We start from the raw sequence: 24,946 nt of genomic DNA on the forward strand, positions 1-24,946 counted from the left end.
GGGCCCCAAACAGAGGTCACATGATATCTTTTGTGGTCATTGGATCAATATGTCAAGGACTATGTCCATTACTTGAACTTCTTCAGGATTAAGGTATAGGGCATTTGCTGTCCTGAGACAAGGTGAAATGCTCACTTGTGTCTCCTAGGTAGGTGCTCTGTGCTCACCAGCTATGGGCTGTGGCAAAGGGGGAAAGAGATGAAGTTGTAATTCAGTTTCAACTTTTAAAACCAGTGGGCATTGCTGCCAGAAAGGTCCAATGAGTAGACACACAAAAAGGGTTTAACATTGTGTGTGTGTGTGGGGGGAGGTGTATGGATATTTGTGTGTGTGTGTGTGTGTGTGTGTGTGTGTGTGTACCCCATGTACATATATATTTGTGAAGGCTAGAAGTTGATGTTAGATGCCTTTCTCAATTTCTTCTCCACCATAATTTTATTTCCGAGAGGGTTTCTTCTGGAACTTGCAGCTTGCTGATTCACTAGAACAGCTGGCCAACAAGCCTCAGATTTTTCTGTGAGTGCTTGGGTTCTGAATTCAGGTTCTTGTACATTCGCGACAGGAACTTACTGACTGAGCCATCTTTACCAGCCCTGAAGTGTTTTGTCAGTGACGAGTATTTAAGCCGTTTTCAGTAATTTTAATAGTCACTGGGATTAGAGACGTCAGAGGAAATGTGGGATGCTGGGACTGCCAAGTATAAGCAACAATTCTCAAATTTTCTCCTAGAGAGTGATTCATGCTTTTAAAGTGAGCACGGCAGTGCGCTTAATTTTCCAAGGAATGCCTGTGTTCCAGAAAAAATAGATAAGGAATTTCAGACAGATGAAAGAGACCCAAAGATCAGAGCTCCCTGGACCTGAGGACTGTGGCTAAATTGGCTCAGAGCCCGAGAGTCCATGTGACCTGAGTCAATGGCTGAGTGGTAATGACATCAGACATTTGGATTGCCATTGTCATTTTGGACTCTTCACCAAGATCACCCACAGGGCTCCAGTGGGTCATGTCAGGCCAACCCTTTAGCTTTGGTTCTGGCAGCTACTCTGCCCAGCTCAGTTGCCCTCTAGCGAGCGGGTGGCTGCCTATCGGTGTATTTCTCTCTCATGAGGCTTTGTGTAGCAGCTGTTGAATGTGGACGTAAGTCATCTTCCCCACTACTGAGAATGGAAGGAAGGCACCCTGGTGGCAGGGAAGAAGAGACCCCCTGGTTTGCTACCTGGTCTCCAGAGAGCACAGATGAGAAGCGGCACAGAGCTGGAGCCCTGACTCCCAGCTTTGCTGTGTAGCTGTCTCAGATTCCTACCCTCCGCCCGGGTGATACAACTAGAGGAAGAATTGACTAGGACCCTGAAGCTGACTATGTTCCACCCTGTCCTTCCCCAGACAGGAAAACTGAGGACTTAGAAATAAGACGCTTAAGGTATCAGTGGCCACTGTGTCTCACACAGTGGTCCCATGCCTGTCCCCTGAGCGTATCTGTATCCCTAATGCCTGAGTTTCAGTTTAGCTACCTGCTAAAGAGAATGCATTGGGATTTGCTACGAGTCTTTCTCAAAGTTACTTGGCACTCCATAGAGCAGTGCTTCTCGGCCTTCCTAATGCCATGACCCTTTAATGCAGCTCCTCATGTTGTGGTGACTCCCAGTAGTAAAATTCTTTCATTTCGGCTTCGTAACTATAATTGTGCTACTGTCATAAATCATAATGTAAATGTCTGATATGCAGGATATCTGATATGTAACCCCCAAAGGGGTTGAGACCCACAGGTTGAGAATAGCTGTCATAAAAGGAATGTTTACACAAACCCAATTTTAATACAGAAATGTATGCAGAGGGTGCTTTATAAATATTGATGGCTACTCTTGTAAAAATGTTTTCTTCATGCCAGGATTTTAGAGTTTGTGTGTTAATGAGTTTAATCCGATAAATCTCTGCTGTTAACACTGCTTCTCTGGAAGTTATTAGAAAGCTCTTAATACCAATGTTCAGTGAAACCATTTGCTTTTCCCACAGGAGACAAGACCTATGGATGTGCCCTTGGCCCCTGCTGAGTACATACCCACACCACTAAATGTACAGTATTGCTTGCTTGTTGTTCATGAAATCCTTTATGGGCAGGCTTCTTTATCCCTTCTCTTCCAGTGTGGTTAAGTGTGAGGTGTCAGAACTGCAGAAAGCCCAGGGATTGTAGTACAGCCCTGTTGTGGTGTGGGAAAGGGGAGTCTTTGGGGGAAGATCTATGCTTGGGGGTCAGCAAGACAGCTCAGTGGGCAGAGGTGCTTGCGTGCAGACCTGATGATCTGAGTTAGATCCTTGCACCTCGCATGGTGGCAGGAAAGGAGTGATTTCTGTTTGTTGTTCTCTGACCTCCACATTTTAGAATCTGTGCTTTGGGACACATCCCTGGTTATTTGATAAACACCTGAATAGAAGCTAGGCATATAGTTCATAAATTTATACCCCATTTGTGGTGGTAGAGACTAAAGCCCAGAGAGAAAGTGTGAGCTACAGAACAACACTATGATGAGCAAGTCTTGCCTCGGGCTACTTCTTGTCTTGGCTACCCTTTTGTTCTGCCTGGCACGCCACCAGTATCAGGAAAGACATTCCCATATCTTTGGTGGTGCCTGTGGTCTATGGGTCTCTACTGGTTACCTCCTTATGAACTGGCATTGGCTGTGGGAAATAGAATGATTTTGTGGCCAGTACTATCCACCATGAACTGGGTTTAAGAAATCCACTAAATCATGGGGTGGGGCGGCCCAACAGCAGTCCCCTGGATGATGAAGCTGTTGGTCCACTGGGATGAACACAACCAAGACACAGTAAGCCAGAGGAAGAGGTGACTCCAATCTCTACATCAGCCACTCTGCCAGGACACATACTCTGCTCCCACCACGGCTGCCCAACTGGTCACTTATGAAAAGTGACGGCAAAGTAGGTTGAGCTTGGTTCATAAAAGCTTTAGCTTTGTGTGTGGACAGAAGGCAAACATGGGTATCTGTCATTCTGCTGCTCATCTGAGTTTGTTCTGTCTTTCCTGCCTGCCTATGTTCTGACCTATCAGGCCAAGCAGTTTTCTTTATTAATTAACCAATGAAACAACAGATAGAAGACCCACCTACATCACAGAGTAGCCTTAGAAGGCAGAAGTAGTAGGAGCATCTTCCCAGTGGATACAGTTTGGGGATATCTTCTGCTCACTTGTTCATATAGAACTAGAGGAGGCCTGGGGTTAGAATGCAATCACTCAAGGGCACGTCAAAGACAGAGGCATTGTTCCGAGATACGCATCATCAGCTTTGGCCACTGTGTGGTCACCACAAGATACTCAAAATGAACCTATTGGCACTGCCTATGGACACCCCGGTTGTGTGGCAAATGCAACAGTTCTGTGAGATTTCCTCTGGCAAACCATTTCCTTCCATGACTGGCTTTCTTCAAGTGTCTTCACAGAAGCACTCAGAGGTTTGCTACTCAATTTTTTGATTACCTAGAACTACCCCTAAATCCAACATCATACCCAGCTTCAGCCTTTTTTTTTTTTTTTTTTTTTTGGTTTTTCAAGACAGGGTTTCTCTGTGGCTTTGGAGCAACTTCAGCCTTTTAACATTGAAAACTTATGCTTTAGCCAAGATCCCCATGGAACCGAGTAGGGCATGCTTCTGCGTGCCTCCAACTCAGCCATCAGAATTTCCCTGATGCAGGCTGTTCTTGAATGTCTGTTCGTCTCATGGTCTTCAATGAAGCAGAAACTTTAATGGTCTCCTTTCCTTTGCGTTTGTTCTTCAGGATGACTGCTGTGAAAAAATAGGACATGGTTGGAGAGTGATCGCCTCTGGCTTTCCACCTCCGTAATCCTTAATCACTTTTAATTTCATTTTCTGGTCAGTCATTTGATGGGGCCACTTACTGAGACCATCTGATATGCTAATCATAGGCCATACTAAGCAGGAGGTAGGAGATCGAATCAGTACCAGAGAAAAGGATGCAATCAAGAGACTCGGTGAGTATGAGTTGCTTGAGGCTGGTGATGATGGAACACAGCACACAGTTTTACAGTTCACCTTTGGAAAAAAAAAAAACATAGCTGGAAGCAAGCGTACTCTAAAGGAAACAGTAAAAGGTACAGCATAGTAAATAAGCATATGAACCAGCAAATTGTAATTCATTGTCATTGTGAAGTATTATGTACTGTGCATACTTCACATGCTGAGGATCCATTCCCAAGCCCTCATAATAAAAGGATATCCCAGAGAAGGGAACCACATGAATTTTGTTGTTGTTTCCCTATGCATATAAAAGTTGCCTTTAGATTCTGCTGTAGTCCATTAAACACGTACTGGAATCATGTCTGAAATCAGTACGCATACCTTAAAAACAATCCTATTGCTGGACGGTGCTAATGATTATCAGGTCCTTCATTGACTCGTAATCGTTTGTTGCTGATGGAGGGTCTTAACTTGGTATCAAGGGAAGTGGACCTACTAGACTGGCCACTAAGTATTGGAGTGGTTGGGGCAAGCATTTTTTTGATTTATTTATTTCTATTTTATGCATATGGGTATTTTGCTTGCATGTGTGTCTGTGTATTATGTACATGCATGCCCTCAAGGACCAGAAGAGGACATCAGATCCCTTGGGATAGGAGTTACAGGCAGTTGTGAACCACCATGTGAGTGCTGGAAGCCGAACTTGTGTCCTCTGGATCAGCAGCCAGTGCTCTTAACCACGGAGCCATCTCTCCAGTCTCCCTGAGCCAACAATGGAATTTGTCATGTTGACTTTTTCTTTCATGGAGTATTTCTCTGCAATGAATAACTCAGTTCAATAGTTTGTTCTATACAGAAGATCTTTAAAAATTGTTCAAAATCAAACCCTTGTAAACCATGTGCCGTGTTATCAGCTAAGTTCATCTCAGATCTTAAAACCCCTTCTAGCATCACTTCAACCATGTTCTCAGAGTCTGCACTGGAAGCTGATTCAAGGAACTATAATACTGCCAGTATTAGGTGTGTCTCACTTCACATGATCTCTTGCCCCCCCCCTCCTGTGTGCTGGCTGCAATTGCCTGGAGCATCATTATGTGGCTTTGTGACTACTTTTGTGGTCATAGATAACATGATGACTGGTTGGGATGTTTTGTAAGAGACCTTATCAAAGAGAAACAAAACCACAACTGAAGTAAGAGGCATAATGCATGCTTCCACAAAACAGCATACAGCACATGAGGATATACTGACCCCAGGGAAATAGAATGAGCTAGTCATTGCCACTGACCAGCCTCTGGAAACAGTGTCGGAGCAGTAAGGGCATGCATGAATTAGTCATAGGAGCCAGTTTATCTAACGCTGGGCCCCATGGCAAGGGCTCCTGCCCACCAATATTGATGTAGCTTGTAGCTTGGCAGGCTAGTAGCAGAGGCTAATGCTGAGTTCTACTGTGGGACTATCCATCCAGAAACCTAACCAGCTGCAGCAGAAACGGTGCATCTGATTAATGTGTACAGGTTCTACCCTAAAAGCGGCAATGACTCACCTTAACTGGAACAAACAATTTCCAGGTGTGAGTTTGCCATTTTTGACTCCAGTACCTTAGCCTGCACTATTTCCAGAGATTCCTTGACATAACGTTCCACTTCACATCACTGCAGAATACCAGGCACAACACAGCTAATGAGGTGTGCCACTGGGTTGTGCTTAAGGGATCCATGGTTCCTGCTCAGTACCTACTTTTCCCTGGAAGCTCCCAGCGAGAGAGCATAGTAGGCAGCCTGCTGAAAATATAGTTGAGTGGAAAAGATGGAATCCATCTTGAGACTCATTACAGATTTCAAAGTCATGACAATACAGTACTGTGTGGTATTGTTTCATGATCCAAGAATCGAAGGTAGAGATTAGAGTGACCTCACTTTTTATCCTTTCTCATGACCTACTACAGGTATTTATATTTTCTGCTATAGCTGATCAAGGTGGTGGGGTTGAGAAATCTTGATTCATAGCCAAGAATACATCCATGTGTGCTGGAGCGTCTCATGAAATATCAAGTTACAGCTGTGTTATCACTTGGCACAGACCTAGAGACAAGGCTGGCTGTGGGCCCTGGTCATCAGAGGGAGATGGAGCTGGTCCTCCTCATTGGGCAATCTTGGCATCTGGGTAGAATGTTTATCTATTTTCTGATGTTCCTTCACTCAAGGCTGGCAGGTGGTTATGAGCAGCTGCCACAAGCTGGCCTTCAGAAGAACAGGATGACCAGAGGTTCAGCCCTCATGCATGGGGGTCTTAGTCAACAGCACAGTCAAGCTGCCTGGCCTAGCTTTGGTGTTGGTTGAGGCTGGGTGAGCTGTGGAATGAGAATAAACACCACTGCAGAGCACCCACAGTGGTGGGAAGCAGACTGAAGCTCAATCTGTTGACCTTTCTCTTGCAAGTTTTCTGCAGAGCTGGAGCTAAGAAGACTTCTGGAATTTTCTAGATCTCATATGAGCAAATGTATTTGAAGAGAGATGAGGAAGGGCCCGAATGGAGTCTAGTGTGCTGTCCAGGTTTTCCCTCCTGAAGATTAAAGCTCCCCTTCAGCATGTGAGCTGCCTGGGTTCCCTCTATGTCTCCACCATTGGATCTTCCCCTGAAACCTTGAGCCATGACAAGAAAGGAAGTATATAAGAGCCAGGCCCCACACTTTGGGTTAGCATCATCCTGGTGCTCTCTGTAGGATAATCTAGCTATGACTACATCATGACAAAAATTCTACTTTCCTCACATTCCAGCACTCTGCCTGAATATTATCATCTAGAAGTTTCCTTCCCAGAGAGACCAATGACAGCCCAGGTGTTGGTTGAAGTCTGTATAGCAGTAGAAGGCTTCAACATGTACAGTGATTTGTACATCAGACTTTCTGTTTCAGAGGTAAGTCATGCTGTGATCTGCTAGAGGAGAAATGGATTCAAAACCCTTCAAAAGATAGGAAAGGAAGCTTGGTTTAAGGGATGTGACCAAATTTTATTCGGTCCTTCACATTAAAAAAAGGTTGCTACCCTTTGATCTTTTATTCTGATGTGTCTTTGGTATTTTACTGGATCAGGAGGGTCTGTGAGCCTGGTGTTCCCAATGGACTGTCTGATGGCCACTTCATTGCTGCTATGTGTCTCCTGGGCATGCACCTTGCCCTGGTTGGTGTTGAGAGTTGGTCTGCTAGGCTATAGAAGAGATAAGGGGCTTTTAAGTGATGTCAGGGCCATGGAGCTATTACGTAGTTGTTACTAGATGCTGTGTTACAGAAAAACTTCCAGAAAGGTTCAGTATAAGATTAGGAATTCCAAGCCAGGCAGTGGTGGCACATGCCTTTAATCTCAGTACTCAGGGAGGCAGAAGCAGGCAGATCTTTGTGAGTTCGAGGCCACCCTGGCCTACAGAGTGAATTCTAGGACAGCCAGAGACACACATAGAAACCTTGTCTTGGAAAAACAAAATAAAAAAAGGAAAGAAAGAAAGAGAGAGAGAGAAAGAGAGAGAGAGAGGGAGGAATGGATGGATGGATGGAGGGAGGGAGGAAAAGAAAAGAAAAAAAAACAGGGATTCCAGTTACCCAGCATGCAGAATCCTTTTCCAGCCTTTCTTGCTTCTGTGAGTGGAGCTCATGATATAGTGAAGAGACAAGTCTCAGTGTGGATGATTTTTACAGGGTTGTTGGCCAGAGTCCTTAGTTTCCTACCCCAAAGATGGTATCAGACTAACATGATAAAGACCTCAAATAAGTAAGAGAGATCACTTGTACTTATACACTGAGATCACCCACCTCCCCGACGTCATTCTTCCAAGTGCCTCATGCTGATGTCTTTATTGCCTTCTGCCATGATGACCATGGTCCCAGGAGAGCTTGACATGATGGTGTCTCTTGGGGCTATGCAATATAGTGATCCTCTGTACACAGCCTAACCCAGCAAGCTTCAGGCCCAGGATTAGCAGTTTCAGATGATACGGTTATACAAGCAAGCAGCCATGTAGACTTGTTCTACCCTTGGGGACAGAGCTAGTCTCTATGGCTAGGCATTAAAGTCATAGAGAGATGCTGGTCCATCTGACATACTGAAGGAGAATGCAGATTTGAGTTGCTCACCCAGGAATTGGAGCCCCGTCTCCTTACAGCTGACTTCTCTCAAATGTGTAAAGTTGGAATCTAATGCTGCTCTTTTTAGGCTGCTGTGTTAGAGAGTAGTTCTAATTGCAGCTTGGTGGAGCTTGGGAAGTTTCTGTCACCGGTTTCTCAATACATAGAACTTCATTTGGCATTGGACTCCTCCTGTGGTTTCTCCTTCCTTTCTGTCTACCAGAGATACTTCCTCTACACACACGGACAGAGCTTCTTGTCTACCTAATGTGATAGTATGTCAACTGCTTCTCCCTCTTTCTTTCAATATTCTCACCCATAGCCACCTGTTTTTCGTGAAGTTTCTCTGCCATGAACCTTCTCTTCTCACTAACTGGAAACAGTCTATGTTCTGATCAGGGTAATGGTTTACTGACCAAATTATATCTGCTTTCTAAGAGGAATTAGTCATAGCTCTCATTCATTCGGAAAACTACCCAAAGTTGGGTGATAAAATGTTATGCTCACCCTACTTATCACTCTCTGAACTTCCCACCATGACAGCCTGGCCTCTGTGCTCTTTCCAGGGTTTCCTACCATCTTGGACATATATACCTAGGGGAGGTACCCAATGAATTGGACAGACATCACTAACCCTTATTCTTAGGCCTTGGCAGAAGCAATGACTCTTCCATGCCTGGACCGCAGTGCCTCCTGGAACTCCCACTGTCTACCCATCTACACATCTCTTAATCTTGTGATAGCTTATCTTTTAATACAGACAAAATCTAGAATCACACAGGAGGGATGCCTCTGGTTTTATCTCTGCAGGGATTTCCAGAAAGGTTAAAATGAGGGAGAAAACAGGAGAAGGTGGTGGAATGCCAGTCTGCATCAACCTTGCATCCTGACTGCAGAACCAGGGAGCTCAGCTGCCTTGCGCTCCTGTTGCTGCAGATAAATGTGCTCTTGCCACATTGCCCACCACAATGGACTGTGCCTTCAAACTCCAGCCGGAATAGGCCTTTCTCTCCTTAAGATGGCTTTGGTCAGGTAATAACCTGTGATGTCTTCATCCAAGTCCAGCCCCACCTGCCTTCCTGTGCTTTCTTTGTCTGCAGTGTCTGTGTGGTCTGGGTTGCAAGACAAAGAAGTAAGGTCAGGGTGGAAACCTAACCGCAGACAGTTGTAGTGGGTCACAGGGGGGACTTGGAACAAGCATGGCATTCCATCACGGTGGAGGGCTCCAGCAGAGCTACTGACTGAGGACCATGGAGTGAGGACCTGGCTGACGGGAGCAGGATTCCCAGGCTGAGTGCAGGTATAGTGCCATCTTTAGCCCACCCCACTTGCATGGAATTTCCCACAGGAAAACACAACTCAGTGATGATAAAGATACACATGGATTTTATGAATGCCAAATCAATTCACGTCCATTTAACACCACACACCTTACATCCACAATAACAATATCCTCCTGGAAATACAAAAATAGACTTCCACAATGGTGACCGTTACCAGGTAAATGGGGAGGAGACCATAAGAGGAATTAATCTGGACTCTTAGAGGGACAGGATCTCCTCAAGCTCAGATACATAGCTCAATAAAAACAATTAAAAAGACTCGGGCATTAAAAATGATATGTAAGAAAAAGTTGTAGTGAAATATGTTATTACATATAATTAGTATATGCTAATAAAAAATAAGTTGGCTTAGCATGGTAGCACATTCCTTTACAATCCCAGCACTTGGAAAGCAGAGACAGGTTGATCTCTGTGAGTTGGACAGCCTGGTCTACATCCTGAGTTCTAGGTCAGCCAGAGTGATACAATAAGACACCATCTCAAACAAATGAACAACAAAAAGAACTGATATCCATAAAAATATGCTTTAAAACTCCAAATATTTAAATGTAACAAGTTTTAAAATATTAATATTTAATTACTATATATTAATTATGCAAAGCAATGCATTATATTATGACATTTACACACATGTCTATAAGGTGTTTTGATCATATTTACTCCTGTATTATCCTCAATTATTTCCCCATCCTGTTCCACCCCATTCCTCAATAATCTGGCATCTTTTAAGCCCCCCTTTAGGATTTTGCATACTTAAGAAATTACACAACCTTTCTGAGTCTGGCTTATTTCACAGGACATAATGGCTTCCAGTCCCACCCGTAAGGAAATGAGGTCAAGTCCTTGGGGAACGGTGTTGAGATGACCCGAGAGCGCAGCTTAGGAATGGGGAATAAATCAAGCATTTGTGTTTTAGACTGTGGTTTGGTCTCAACAGATGGATGGTTTATGGTTTCGGGGTTCGGAGGATTTGGTCAAGGTACTTTGTGGCATCCTGCACCCACTTCTGCTTGGGGTCAGCACACATATCTTTGCCTGACTTGGTCTTGAAGCTGTAGAAAAGAGCAAAACACAGTCAGGGGGATACTCGGAAATTTCTCCTCTTTCCTCCTCAAACCCTCCCGAATCATTTGCTAAGGGGTGCAGAGGTCGCTGTGGTAAAAATGGGCAGAGGAAGGGTGGGATTCCAGTCTTGGTTTCTGTTCTTGAAGGCCCAGTAAATCTATCTTTTTCTCTTGGACCTGAAGGATCTGACATGGCCAGGAAACAAATCTGAGGCAGAGAGCTGGGTGGGACTCAGTTCATTGTGCTGTGAAAGCTCAGGGATTGGGTGACAGGTGCCAAGCTGTCTGATTCTTTAATCAGGACACAGCCTTGGAAATGAGTTTGGGTCCAGAGGTTTGATGTCTGGGTGGGGGATAGGGTGTCTACTCACACTATGGCTTTTAGGGGGCATCTGCTGTTGGTGATTTTTTTGTAGCTCTTCAGTAGTTGTTTGGGGATCTTCTTACTGGTCATCACAAAGCAGCAGGAAGCTGGGATGGACCCTAAATTTTGAAAGAAGGAAATGGACAGGAAGAATGAGCCATCTGTGATGCATGGCTGTATTCAAACAGGGCTTTGTAGGAAGAGAGTTAGGAAGAGGTAAAGGCACATCCTGGGTAGAGGGAAAATCACAAAGCCCTGTGTCTTTGATGTGGGACACTGCCCTGCCCATGGTCCTCTGCACAGTGGGGACCCATCAGCTCTGACAAGATGGAATGGGCATTACATTGTTAAACTGGGATATATTGTTGAGCTCACTGAGAAGCTGGCCCCGAAAGCTCCCTTCCATTTCAGTTAAGCATTTTTATATCAAGTTTTCCCCAAGACTTGTCTGTCAGGGGAATGACTGTCCAACTCTGTGACAGAGAGGACAGAATGGCAGAACAGACCACGAGGGACAGTAGGGGGCCCCAGACAACAGCAGGAAGGGAGACTGTCACTAACAGGACTTGGCAAAGCTTCTGCCCCCGCCCCCAGAACTCAGTGGGGGGGGGGCTCCAGCTGACTGCCTCAGGGGCTTCCTCAGCCAGTTTCTGCTGGTTTTCATGCCCTGATTTGGTGGTGTTACCTTTCTCTTATATTTCCTCTCCAGGGAGGGGCACTCTACTCTGTCTCTGGAAACACCAACTGACAGCTTCAACAAGGCTCCTCCAGTCCATTTCTACTGGGTGTTTTGCACAATGGATCTGATGGTAAATCCCCCCTCCCATGTGTGTGCGTGTGTGTGCGCGTGTGTGTATTTTTACTATTTCTTTGACTTGGTATGTATTTAGGAATGCACTCACTGATTCAGAACTTCACACAGCCCACTCCCCAGACCACAAGGCATACAATTGGCACTGTCAGCAGGATCTGATAACAGCCATTTCTGTTTTAAAGGAGTGACCCTCATATAAAGTGAAAGGAAGGGCACACAGGAGAGACCAGTGGTGGAGGGAGTAAAGGTGCAGCCATAGACACTTAGCTTCCCACTGCTAAAACAAGGGAATGACCATCGCCTGTACCCAAAAACTACAACTTCAGGGTTCACGCATAAAGATTTTGTTTCTCTGTGAACTTTTCCTTTGGCCTTGTCATGTTTACAGAGTGTTCAGATCAAGGTCATTGATTTCCCTGCAGGCTCTGCTCACAGGGCTAGAACATTCTCAGGGTGGTAAAGACTAGAAGGGAGAAAAAGCAAACAATCCAAATGATAAGACTGGGTTGCCTGAAAACAACACAAACAAACAAAACTCCAAACCAAAAATCTTGGTAGCTTACTAATGTGATCCTTCAGGTCAATAGATTTACTGGGGTCATGGCAGCCAGGAGTTAGCAGCTTTTGTCTGCATTACTTGAAGTTTTAGGGCTTAGCGTCTGGATGACACTGATAATAGATGAAGGACCAAAGAAACTAAGCAGAATTAAAATAGTAAGATGGCGAAGGGTCTGATGTCTTCGGAATGATTTATGGAAGAAAACACCCATTTAACCCTTTAAGGAGGCAGGGAGTGTTTAAGGAAGGCTTTACAGACAAATAAATAAACCTCTGGCGTGATTAGGTGATTATCTGGAGTCTGGGCGTATCTTTCAGGGAGAAAGTGTAAGCCCTCAGCTGGTTTATTGTTTTATAGTGGGCCTTTCTTCTTTTGGAGTTTTTAATGCCTTATGGAACTTAACTTTGGACAGGCGAAATCAGTAACATTATGGAATTTAACAGCTTGCCCCTTTTAAACTGGCCAAAGCTGAGCATCTGAATGACTGTCTTGGTTGTACATTTTTTTTTTTTTTGTTGGCTGTTTAAGACCATGTGGTTAACCACAGAGAAACTTCTTTTTCAGTCACAGGATATTCCTTAGGGGTTGCCATGGGTGCTGGGAGAAGCCTTGGCTCCGTTCATTCAGTTTCTTTCGTATTACTTGTGCTCCCTGTAGGATGGCACAGAGCCTGCTAACCATATGGCTTCCTCTGGAAGCATAGAAAACATGTCCTTCTCTGGCGACTCGCCCTCCGACAGGGTATGCACTGCTTAGAGCCCAGTTTCTGGAGATTCCGTGGCCTCTCCTATCAAAAGGATTGCTGGTTTGAAGGGACCCCAACATCCAGGTTCTGACTGTCCTTGGAGGTCAAAGGCTAAAATACTGGCCCTAGTTTCCTCTGCTCTGCGCTGATGTAGGTCTCCAAGGTGTAGTTGCTGTGTACCCAGAAGGGCAGCCTTACTGTTCCTATATTGTTAACTTTGCTGTAACATTCAATACAGTTTAGACAAAGGAAATTTTCAATAAATCCCGATTTTGCTAAAACAAGGTTTTCCCAAGTATGAACCAGTCTAATAAAGTTACCAAAGACACAAGTAACTACCTTGCATATTTGGCTTTCAAATCAGTTTTTGTAATGTTGCTATGAGCAGATTGTAGAAATTTTAATAACTTCCTGGTATCAAATCCACAAGATCGTTAATTCCCATCCTCCATGCACCTTGAACAATTCACTCAAACATCATGTGATTTGGATTTAAGCTTTTTTTTTAAATTGTCTTATCACTTAAAATCTGTATTTAATTTTTAAAAATTTACCCATTTAATAAAAAGATAAAATCACATAGTTACATTCTTTTAAACTGTCCCTTACATCTAGTTACCTTAAAATTTCATTTCTATAAATAAGAATTGAATTAAAATTATATACATGTTATTATTGTGTAGCAAATTAACATTGCTTGACCGCCATGCTTACTTCCTTCTACTGAGGACTGCTGGGTCACCCAGAATATTACTGCACATTTGTCTTACAATGTATTAAATCAATCCACCTTTTTTGTCCCCAAATAACAGAGATGGTAGTGCCATATAACAACATGCAGGCAATTTAAAGGCTGAATACATTGTACATTATATTGCTAAATTGTTATGTGTTGTTTAAGCTCACTAGAAGCTGTCTCTGAAAGCGGACTTGCTCCCCCTCCTGAGTTCTTCAAGATCTCTTTGCTTGGGGATGGACTAACCCCCCCGCCCCCAAACTCTGCAACAGGGAGGAGGAAACAGACAGACATCCGAGAGCGAAAATATTATTCCCTTAAGAACTGTTAAAAGGTGAACTCTTGCCAACAGAGGTTATTCTCACTTATCCCCTGATATGAAAGTGCTCGTCATGGGAAAGAGAAGCCAGATGCTCAACCGTGGGAAGCTCATCCATGGAAGAAAACACAAAAGGGGAACTCCCTGTTCCTGCTTCCAAGTCAGTTTCGTGTGAGTGTTATGAGCCGGCAATTTAGCAGTGTGCTTTCTCTTACTATTCTCTCTCTGGTTTGGAAGCCTCACCTGAGGGAATATATCTGTTGGGAACCCCTTTAAAGGGACTCCCCTTGTCAATGTCTGCTGAAGGTTTTGAACACTAGAGTTGTTACTTTCTCTCTCTCTCTCTCTCTCTCTCTCTCTCTCTCTCTCTCTCTCTCTCTCTCTCTCTCTCCCTTTCTCTTTCCCTCTCCGCCACTTTGGTTGGCTGGAGGTATTAATCAGTTTGGCCAGTGAGGGAGATGATGAAATGGCACGCGATGTTTCTGAGCTTGCAGCTGTTGCTCGCAGAGCTCTTGAGCGAGCGCTCTTTTCCTTTGCTGCCCTATCCAGCCTGGAAACCTGAGCGTACAATACAAAAGCCGAGCGTGTAAGTTATTACAATTTGCTCTAGGCCCTTGTTGATTTGATTTAGATTAGCATGCATAAGTTCACATCCAAGAAAAGTAAGTTATCCAAAGATAGGAAAAGGGGTAAGACACAAACACCTACAGCAGGTTCCTAAACAGAGTCAAGGTGAGCTTGTGTCTCAGGACCCCCTCCCTGGTTTTGCCACTGTTGTTATCTTAGAAACCTCCAGAAACTCTTCCCCTCAAAATACTTCCAGGTCACCACTACCCAAATGCTCACTGTGCCATGTACCCAGACACGGTGAGGGGCTGTCTGTGGATGCATTTAGCAGCTGACTCAATGATCCTTCTGGGGAGAGAAAGAGAGGGGGTGGTGGGGAATGTGGACCAACATCAGTTCTGGCTGCTTGACTGGTCTGGGTTCCTTGTCCCATCTTTAAATTGCAGAGTTAGCAGAGAGTCTCTGAAAAGTCCTGTCATCTGGATTGAGAAAAGGCTGGCATCCCTCAAAGGAAGTAAGGGACTTACCTGGGTGAGCCAAAACCTGGGAGGTGAAGGCAGTGACCACAAGCAGCAGGCACAGAAGCCCTGTGGAGATCTGCATGGTGGAGGGAGACAGTTGGACGTTTCTGCGTTGATCTCAGCCTCTCTGCCTCTCTGTCTCTCTGCTCTGCTGGCTATCCTGTCTACATTTATAGGGAGCAGAGTGGGTGGAAGCTTCCAGAGAAGACATTTGTCTGCACAAGGTCATGAAGGAGGGGTCTTGAGAGGTGGAACACAAGCCAGCTCCTGGATAGATAGCAAGACAGAAAGAAATACAAACCCATGGGTGGGACTTGGCATCTGCCTGGGGATGGAACCAAAAAAGGAAGAGATTATGAAATGTAATTTATCACCATGCAGTATGAGAAAGAAGTCAGGGAATGGCTTGGAGAAACCAGTGGATTTTAAAAAATCCTCCTTGGTCTCTGTGCTTACCTGGTGGCCTGTAGGATTTTGGAGACACAGAAGGTCTCCACAATGTGCCCACTCAGGTGCAGAAAGACTTTAACAGTATAGCTCTGAACATTGCTGCACGTCTGTGGCTCAGAGAACAAGGCATTATAATCTTGCTTGGTCTTGTTATGTAATCCAGGGACCATACAATCTCAGCATCCAGAAATTTAGTATCATGGGAAGCAGCAAGTGTAGGGACAGCTTAGAAAACCAGGTTCGCACTTGGCTTGAGCTACACACACACACACACACACACACACACATACACACACACACACACACACACAGTGGTTAGCAACTCAGTACCACCACCTGTACCAAGCTATGTACACATCTTCCAAAGAAAGCAACTGGTTCCTCTACCCTGATCATCCCTGCCATTTCCTTATAACCCCCCTTTCCATGGTTAGCAACTATTCAAATACACTCTAGTACCCGATCTGGAACCAGGAGCAGGGGTGTATCTGGCTTGGATAGGTAAGTCTGTTTCCAGAATGAACTTTTAGAGAAAACCCTCCACCATCCCATGCAATGAGTGGGTGCACATATGACAAACATTAGACCCATCGCGGGGAAGGACTATGTGCAGCAAGCGAAGGCTTACATAGCCTAAGCTGCCAATCAAAACAGAAAACTCCCCAGCACTCCTGCCCTGTCATCCAGCTCCACCTGCTGGACCCTCAGAAGGAAACCCAGGGAGTGTGATAACTTGAGACTCTGGAAGAGCAGGTTTGCTTAGTGTCCACTGCTGGCTTCTGCACTCTGTGCCTTGTTCACTTTGTGTTTTTGAACTAAACCTCTTGCTGCTTTGCTTTTCTTCACTTTGAGTATACAGCGCTCCAAGAACCCGAAACTCCTGATGCAGAGGCCACCATTGATAAGGAACTTTCAGACAAAAAAAATAAGTTAATGCCTACTGACCTTGACTTCTGCCCCATAAAAGCAGGACCCCTAAAATCTTTATTTCAATAAAAAACATCTTAAGTGAATTTGATAGTCATACCGAATTGAAAATGACCAATCTAGAAGATGGTAGATTAAAATAAAGGAAAAAGACAGGACTAAGTAAATATCTTAAGTATTTAAAACCAAAATGACAACTGATAACAATCTGCTGATTGCCCAGTGTCCTCAAGCAAAGTGCCTCCAATAGTCAGCAAACAGAAGCATCAGGAAAACAAAGCAAGACACTCTAGACACCTCACATGAAAGTACAATTTGAGAACAACGTATAAAAATTTAATATGGGCAATGACCGTCACTTCTTCAATGTGCCACTTCCGGTGTCATCACCAATAAGAACATCAGTTGAATATAATCATTCCAAGGACCTCTTCTAATAAATAAGTAGTAAGCCTTTGCTGTCCAAAGGGCTCTGAGAATATAAAAAACATAGTTATTAGCTGCAAAAACCATCATGACAATTATTCCGTTTCACATTTAGGGTTCACTGTGAGCCACAAAAAGTTGACAGGTAACCCAAACAGTTAAACTAGAATAATTGACAATAAGAAACAAGAGTTAGGCACTCATTTAGAAGTAAGAGAAAAACATTTAAAATAAAATTTAACAAGTTTTTATGATTATCAAGAAGCATATATCATTCATAAATGAGAAAATGGACAGAATTTCTATAGAAAAGGCTTGAAGGAAAAACAAACACATTTCAGATCAGCATAAAATTTTAATTTAATGATACTTTCTTATGAAAAATGTTTCTTTTGGTTACTGTATTAGTCAGTGTTCTATTGCTGTGAAGAGACATTATCACCACCGCATATCTTATAAAAGAAAACGTTTATTTTGGGCTGGCTTTACAGTTTCAGAGGTTTAGGCCATTATTGCCATGGTGGAAAGCATGGTGGCATTCAGACAGACATGGTGCTGGCAAGGTGGCTGAGAGTTCTACATCTAGACCTGCAGGCCTCAGAAGAGAGAGACACTGGACCTGGCCTGACTTTTGAAACCTCCAAGGCCACCCCCAGCAGCATACCTCCTCCACACCTACCCCATCCAGGCTACACCTCCTAATCCTCAAGTTGTGCTACTCCCTGATGGCTAAGTACTCATGTATATGAGTCTACAGGGGTCTTCTTATTCAAACAACCACCGTACCAAATCAAAAGGAAGCCCTTTTATAATAAAGCATTTTCTTTCTCCTTTGATAATTTTACACATGCATACAATGGCTTTTGATTATTTCCACCCCCTACTCTCACCCTTGACCTTGGTTTCTTCAGCATTTTAAAACTCTTTGTTTAGCTGCTAAAGTCCTTTACTAAATCAAACCAAAATGAACTCCTGTATATCAAATACATTGTTCTGGAGCTGGTCTGTGTGCAACGGAACAAGTGACTGGTATCTTCACACCACAAGGGCCCAAGGGACACATAGAAAGACAGACTTCTAGTTTATCGTTATCCTCTGAATGCATCACACACAATGTGTTTAATGGCCTCAATACACCACAGATAAGGAACCCAAGAACCGCTTACATTCACCTATGTAAAACCCTAGGCTCCCATGTAGGAGAGGCAATGCCTTAAATGTGGAAGCTGCAATAATGACCATGTTGAAAGTTAGCAAGGGACACCACGTGGTTGGTTCCTGGCTTTTCTGGGGCGGTCCTACATCAAACTGACTGATCTCCAAAGGTGACATGGAAAGACATGTTAAGAAGAACGGGATAGAAAAAGGCAGTACTCTGGTCAACTAACAATGTCCATCCTAAGCACTGGACTGCAGTGCTCTTGCTGGCTGGCCTACAAGCAGCATCTGCAGTTAATCAGCAACGACTTGAAAGTGGTCCAAATAGAAGACAACACACTTGATCGTTCCTGTTTCTTGCTGCTCAGTTCCAGGTGACCTAGCATAGTGGGACAGTGGATGCAGGATGCCTGAAATGCCATGGCTCTGTTACTGATGAGCTTCATGCTATGGGCAGCTTATCTACCCTCCAGGAGTCCAGTTGAGGGAGGAAGGATTGTATGAGCAAGGGGGAAGCTCAAGATCATGATGGGGAAACCCACCGAGACAGCTGACCTGAGCTAATGGGAGCTCTCTGACTGGACCAGCAGCTAGGGAATACTACATGGGACCAAACTAGGCCCTCTACATGTGGATGACAGTTGTATAGCTTGGTCTGTGTGTGTGGACCCTTAGCATTGGGATCAGAACCTGTTCCTGGTGCATGAACTGACTTTTTAGAACCTATTCCCCATGCAGGGATGCCTTGCTCAGCCGTGATGCAAGGGGAAGAGCTTAATCCTGCCTCAACGTGGTATGGCATGCTTTGTTGACTCCCATGGAAAGTCTTCCCCTTTCTGCATGGAGGAGAAGCAGATGGGAGGGGGGTTAGATGGGAGGAGGGGGCAGGGAACAGGAAAAGAGGAAGAAGGTGAAACTGTGGTTGGTATGTAAAAGAAATGAGAAAAATTAAAAAAAAAAGAAAAAAGAGAAAGTTTTTGAAAAAATGGTCATCTCTCTGCAGGTTCTCAGCACCAGGCTGTTAAGTATTTATCATTAGAAAGTGGATTTTGTGGACCAAGGGGTGCTAGAAATAGTCTCTGTCTACGTAGATAGCTTCTTCCGTTGGCCTCTCAGATTTCTCACTACTTCCAAGGAAGACAGGATACTCCTAGAGATTACTTTAGAAATTCCTGCTTTGTACATGGGGGAGGCCTGGAGTTCCAGAAATTGTGTCAGTGTGAGATTTATAACATTCCTGACCCCAGAGTGGCCTGGATGATGTCATTACATGATTATACACGCTTAACAGGAATAGTTTTCTTGTTCAGTTAGGAGTATAGAGTGACTTATTTTTCTACTTTTCTCCTTGAGCTCTGTATTTTGATAGCAGTCCAGAAACCTTAATGGGATAAATAAAATAAACACTGAGACATTCTGCCCAGCAGCTGTTCCATCCAACTGCCTAACTGTTCCTGACAAGTGAGGGGTAAGAAGTGGAGTTCCCCTGGCCTTCCTCTCTTTCCCAGCAGCCACCAGGAAAGGACACCCTACTCACCTGTGTTGTGATTCTGTGTCTGGTGAACTGGGGCAGCCGGGTTTAGTTGGAGAAGGACAGGCAATGCCCCAGTAGGAAAATACAATCTGAGATTCTGCAGTGTTTTTCTGAGGAATGCTGATAAGAGCAGGGAAGGAACCCTAGAACTGGCCTTTTGGCTTTGATTTTCTCAGTGACAGATTGTATTTATTGTATCCAAGTCACAGGGTGGATTTCAGCTCAGCAGTAGAAAGTGCGCCTGGCTCACACAGGGCCAAGATTCAATCCCCAACAAACAAAAGAATGCAAGGTCATAGTTAATCCCATAAGACTTTTGAAAGAAACAGAACATATTTTATTTCAACCCTTTCTTTAAAAGAAGCGGGAGAGGAGAGGGAGGGGAGGAGGGAGGGAGGGAGAGAGGGAAGGACGGAGGGAGAGAGAGAGAGAGAGAGAGAGAGAGAGTGAGAATTTTTAGGTAGTCTTCTGTCAGATTCTGTGAAACTATGCAGATATAACATACACTTTAGGGATAGGTGACTCTAACACCTAGAGCCAACTGGAAAGAGGGAATCCTAACTGAAAAACCATCGCTGTAGCATTGGCCTGTGGTCATGTCTTTGAGGAATTGTCTTGAATGATGATTGACGTAGGAGAGCTCCACCCACTGTGAGTGGTGTCTTTCTGTATAAGGGGTCCTGGGCTGTATAAGAAAGCTAGCAGAAAGAGCAAGAGAGGGAATCAGTAACCATCACTCCTCCATGATTTCTGCTTCAGTTCCTGCTTGAGTTTCTGGCGAGACTTCCCTCAATGATGGGTCGTGACCTGGAAGTATAAGCCTATGTAAATGTTTCCTTCCTTAAGTATTTCATTGGTCATGGTGTGTATTACAGCAACAGGACATTTGGTTTAACCTTTTACAAAATAGGACCAAAGAAGGACCTCTGTTCTCAAGAGTCTCCAAAGCCATGCATAAATTTTTATGTTATTTTTTTTTTAAGGAAAATGAGCCCAATGGCAATGTTAGCATAAAGTCTAACATTGTTTCTAGGGAATAGAAAGTTATTACCACATTAACATGTAAAACCTAAACCAACTCAGGCAGCATGTTTTTTAATTAAGACCACTTTTAAACGAGAAAAATAGGGACTTGGAGAAATCAAATTATCTTTCTCTTCTGTGAAACCATTTATGAAAGGGAGGCCATTTCCCAGGGTTGTCTTGACTGAAACATAAACTTCTTTCTTTAAAAACAGATTATTTCTGTATTTGTGTGTGTGTGTGTGTGTGTGTGTGTGTGTGTGTGTGTTCTGTGTTCACTTGTGGGAATACGGAGGCCAGGGGATGGCATCAGGTGTCTTTTTCACTCTTTACTTATTCCATCAAGGCAGAGTCTCTCATTGAACATGAGGTCCATGTTTTCTCTGCTGTGATGTCCCAACAATCCTCCTGTCTTCCCCCATCTTGAAGCTGGGGCTACAGGCATTGAGGGGGATGCATGACTTGCTATTCTGGTGTTGGGATCCAAACCCTGTTCTCAGGATTGCACAACAAGGGATCTTAACCGCTTATCCATCTCCGCAGTCCCTAATGTTCTGATTTGAAACGCTCCCATTGCTTCCTGATTTCACCTATCTCTTTGAGGCTCTCAAATGTCCTCTTGTACAAAGAGGAGACACTGAGGTGCACAGTAGCTAGATCCCTGGATCCGTTGGTCACAGTAATACTGGCCAGCCCTTCAATAGTCATAGTACCAATCTCTGCCTGATCTCAACAACACCTGCTTGTGGTTGCATCGCTGCCAGATGATGCTCAATCAACTTACTTTCTGCAAAATAGTGCTTCAGAGATTTAGGATTCACGAAAACCACAGCAATCATCTGGAACTGATAACCTCTACATTTACTAAGACATAGTTTACAGAACCAGGCCTGGAAACAGCTTGTGTCACTTCCCAGTATGCCACTGACCTTGACTCCTCCCGTGGCTCTGGTGTGTCTCTAGACTAAGGAATTCAGAGGAGGGCAAGAGTTTTCAGTTAAGGAGTGCGTTTCAGTGCTATCACTCTGTCCTGCCCTCGCGTCTCATAGACAGAACAAAGCTGGAGAGGCAATTTTTCCTCATTCATGAGACAAAGCACTCAATAAAAACAACGGAAGAAATATGGGTTTATTTGGATCACAGTGGGAGGGTTCAATCCCTCGGGGCAGGAAAGAACAGTTGCTCACACTGTATCTGCGGTCAATAAGTGGACAGATGAACACGGGTATTCAGTTTACTTTCTTCCTTTTATTCAGTCCAGAACTGGAACCCATGGAGGAAAACTGCCCACATTTAGGGCTGAGTTAACCTAATCTAGCAGTTCCCTCACAGACACGCGCAGAAGTTTGTCTCCTTGCTGGTTCTAGACCCTGCCAAGCTGACAATATCAACCATCTCCACAATTAACCCATCTCTAAGAGAGGTGGCTCAGTACTTACAGCGACACGGCATCACCTTAAGTGTCCAGGGTCCCTTGGTGACAGCTGATCCTGTCTGTTCGATAAGGATTTGGATACACCTTGTCCAGTGCCCTGTGTGCCAGAATGACAAGTCATCTCTACACAGTGTGTCAGGTTTCAAAAGGAAAGCATAGTGTATCCAGCTCCGTGATTGACAGGGCTCAGCAGCAACGCTACAGCCTTCAAGGTTGGCTCTTCCCTCTGAGAAGGCTCTTCTGTCTTTTCAATCTCAACTTCTGGTTGCCCTGGTGAGATCCTTCATTTTCTTTCTTCGCCCTTGGCAGCTGCTGAATAAGGTGTTGAAAATAGCCTTCCAACTTTGTACTCAAGGCCCTAAAGAATCAGCCCACACTCTCCTTGTCAAGTCCCAGTGTTTCAGTTTTTTTTAAAAAAAAAAATAAATTCTCAATTCATATATTTTCATTCCGGCAAGGGTCAGCTGCTCTGCCCAGCACTCCCTGTTGGAATCTTTGTTGTTGGTGTTCTCATTTAAGTGTCTGAGTGGTGCTGATGTTAGTGAGAGCTATTCCTATTCTGCAGATCTCGATTTGCAGAGGAAGACGAGGCACAGTGTAATCGCTGAGTCTCCTTACCCTTAGGTCACTCTGATAGGAGGGGAAACTTGAAGTATGGGGTGTTTGCAGGAGCCAGGTCTGAAAGCGGCTTACATGATTTGGTCCCTCACTCTATGGGCTGGCATTCCTTCGCAAGCCCTTCAGATGAATACTATTTATCCTGGGGATGATCTGCAGTCTTGGGGACTGTGCTCCTTTTGAATTGGCAGTAGCTTTTAGTGGGTCTGGGATCATTCATGATTTTGCTGCTAATTTAGTAGGACTTTTGTCACTAGCTTTGGAAGTTTCTCCTTTCGGTGCTTTGCCAGTTCCTAAGTGTGTGTCTCATTTCCCACTTCTTAGTGAGACTCAAGTCTTGCATAACAAAGCTATAGTTTGTATCTGATTTTCACCCTGTCACTTCATCCAATGAGGCAGCTTTTCCATGAGACAAAGTAAAGGAGAGAGAGAGAGAGAGAGTTGTACCTACACACAGATTGCATTTCTTGCAGTATTAATCTTGAATTTTTGAATTTGTGGGCTTTGTTCTCTTTCATGAAGCTCGATGATAGCCAGTCCTTTCCTAAACTGTTTTCCTTACAATAATACTTTGGCAGATACAGACAGAAGCAATCAGCACACTATCCACATGTGTTTTGCAAAGTTTCCCTTTGGAGCTAAGATTGCTGTGTATAGGCCCTGACAGCTTTGATAATTTGGAACATTGGTCTCCATCTTTCCAACCTGAGGCATCAGCTTGTTCCACCTGTTGCCATCAGTCTACGGAGTTCATGCCTAAAGAAGACAAGAGAGCCTGGGCACAGATGAAGACAAACAAGATTTATTTTTAATTCCTAAAATGAAGAGCTGACTGGCGGTGTATCTCACTAAGTAGGGTGCTTGCCTGGCATGTACGGAGCTAGGCTGGTAGTGTATCTCGCTAGGTGGGCACAATGCTCGCCTGACAAGCACAAAGCCTTGGATTTGATCCCCAGCACTTCAAAAACTGTCTGTAGGGGCACACACCTGGGATCCCACACTCTGGAAGGAGAGGTGAGAGGATCAGAATTCAAGATCATTCTTTGGTACATATTGAGTTTTAGGTCAATCTGGGCTACATGGCACTTGATTGGAAAAAAAAACAGAAAGAAAAAAGGCAAGGGAGCAAACAATCAAGTAAGAAAGAATCAAAAGAAGAGAAAAAAGAAAAAAGAAGAGGAAAAGGAGGTTCTAGGTTTGGCACAGGTCATGTGCGCTGCTTCTCTTAGTCTTGGCACAGGGAGCCCCTCTCCTTTGTGCATTCTGCATAGCATTGACCTGAACCACGGGGCTTGTTGGCTATCACTGTGGTGTAACATGCATTCCTTCCTTTCTGACTTCACTGTCATGGCTATAAAAGAACTCGAAGATGATAATTTAGTGAGGTTAGTCTGCCTCCTGGTGGCTCTTTTAGGATGTCAAGCACAGCTTGCTGTGTTGAGATGAGAACCAGCTAGAGGCTGCAGGAGAGGCAGAAAGCTCTGTTAGATCTCATTAAAGCCTCGGAGCATGGTCACCAGCACATTGGCTGCCTGCCACAAAGGTGTGGGCTCTCTCCTGACACTTCTGTTTCTACCTGGGGCTTTAATGGGGGCTCAGCTGGGAGGTGCAGGATCTCGTACTAGGTGTCCAGTCTTTACTTTCCACGCCCCTTCTAACTGGCAGGGAAAGAACTGTTTGAAGACCCATGTCTCTCAGATGTAGAAAGGAATTTGCAAGGTCATGCTGGCTTAGTATCTCCAGTCTCAAAGTAGGAGATGTCTCTACTATTCTGGACTGGAGGGACTAGGAGACGGTGAGGAGACCAGACAAATAGGAGTCTGGTACAGTAAGAGATTGCATGAAAAGCCACAGCTTTGGGATGTAAAAAGTTATCTGGTAAAGTGGTTAGGCTGATGTCAGTTGTCAGAGGCAAAACTGGACCTGGCTTTGTCTAGCCCCAGCCTGTCTGGCTTTCCCAACTACGCTCAGCCTAGAGCAAATGACCCAAGAGTTACCATCTATGATCCCCTCCCTCTGTACACATGCCTTGTTCCTCTATGACCCCCCTCTGCACCCATGTCATGCTCATCTACAGCCCCTCTGTAGCCATGCCCTGTTCATCTACAGCCTCCTCCCTATACACCCATGCCCTGCTCATTTACAGCCCCCTCTGCACCCATGCCCTGCTGCCTTACATCCCCCTCCCTATGCACCCATACCCTGTTCATTTACAGCCCCCTCCCTGTGCA

General features: G+C 44.5%; 1 protein-coding gene across 1 annotated transcript; it reads right to left on the reverse strand.

The window, feature by feature from the left end:
• Nucleotides 1-9,487: 9,487 nt before the first annotated feature.
• Nucleotides 9,488-15,363, reverse strand: LOC101998390 (eotaxin). Its single transcript, XM_005349394.2, has 3 exons — nt 15,151-15,363; nt 10,891-11,002; nt 9,488-10,507 (listed from the first exon to the last, which is right to left on the reverse strand). Exons 1-3 carry the CDS (start codon nt 15,224-15,226, stop codon nt 10,402-10,404), a joined length of 294 nt encoding a protein of 97 aa, XP_005349451.1. The 5' UTR covers nt 15,227-15,363; the 3' UTR covers nt 9,488-10,401.
• Nucleotides 15,364-24,946: the final 9,583 nt, after the last annotated feature.

The sequence above is a fragment of the Microtus ochrogaster genome, chromosome 7, assembly GCF_000317375.1.
Source record: "Microtus ochrogaster isolate Prairie Vole_2 chromosome 7, MicOch1.0, whole genome shotgun sequence".
Taxonomy (NCBI): Eukaryota; Metazoa; Chordata; class Mammalia; order Rodentia; family Cricetidae; genus Microtus; species Microtus ochrogaster.

Excerpts from the sequence above, each read along its gene's own strand:
- LOC101998390 (XM_005349394.2), bottom strand. The coding sequence starts at position 15,226 with ATGCAGATCTCCACAGGGCTTCTGTGCCTGCTGCTTGTGGTCACTGCC. Across the intron at positions 11,003-15,150 it reads CCAGGTTTTGGCTCACCCAG|GGTCCATCCCAGCTTCCTGC; the intron begins GTAAGTCCCTTA and ends TTCAAAATTTAG. Across the intron at positions 10,508-10,890 it reads TGCCCCCTAAAAGCCATAGT|CTTCAAGACCAAGTCAGGCA; the intron begins GTGAGTAGACAC and ends TCTTTTCTACAG.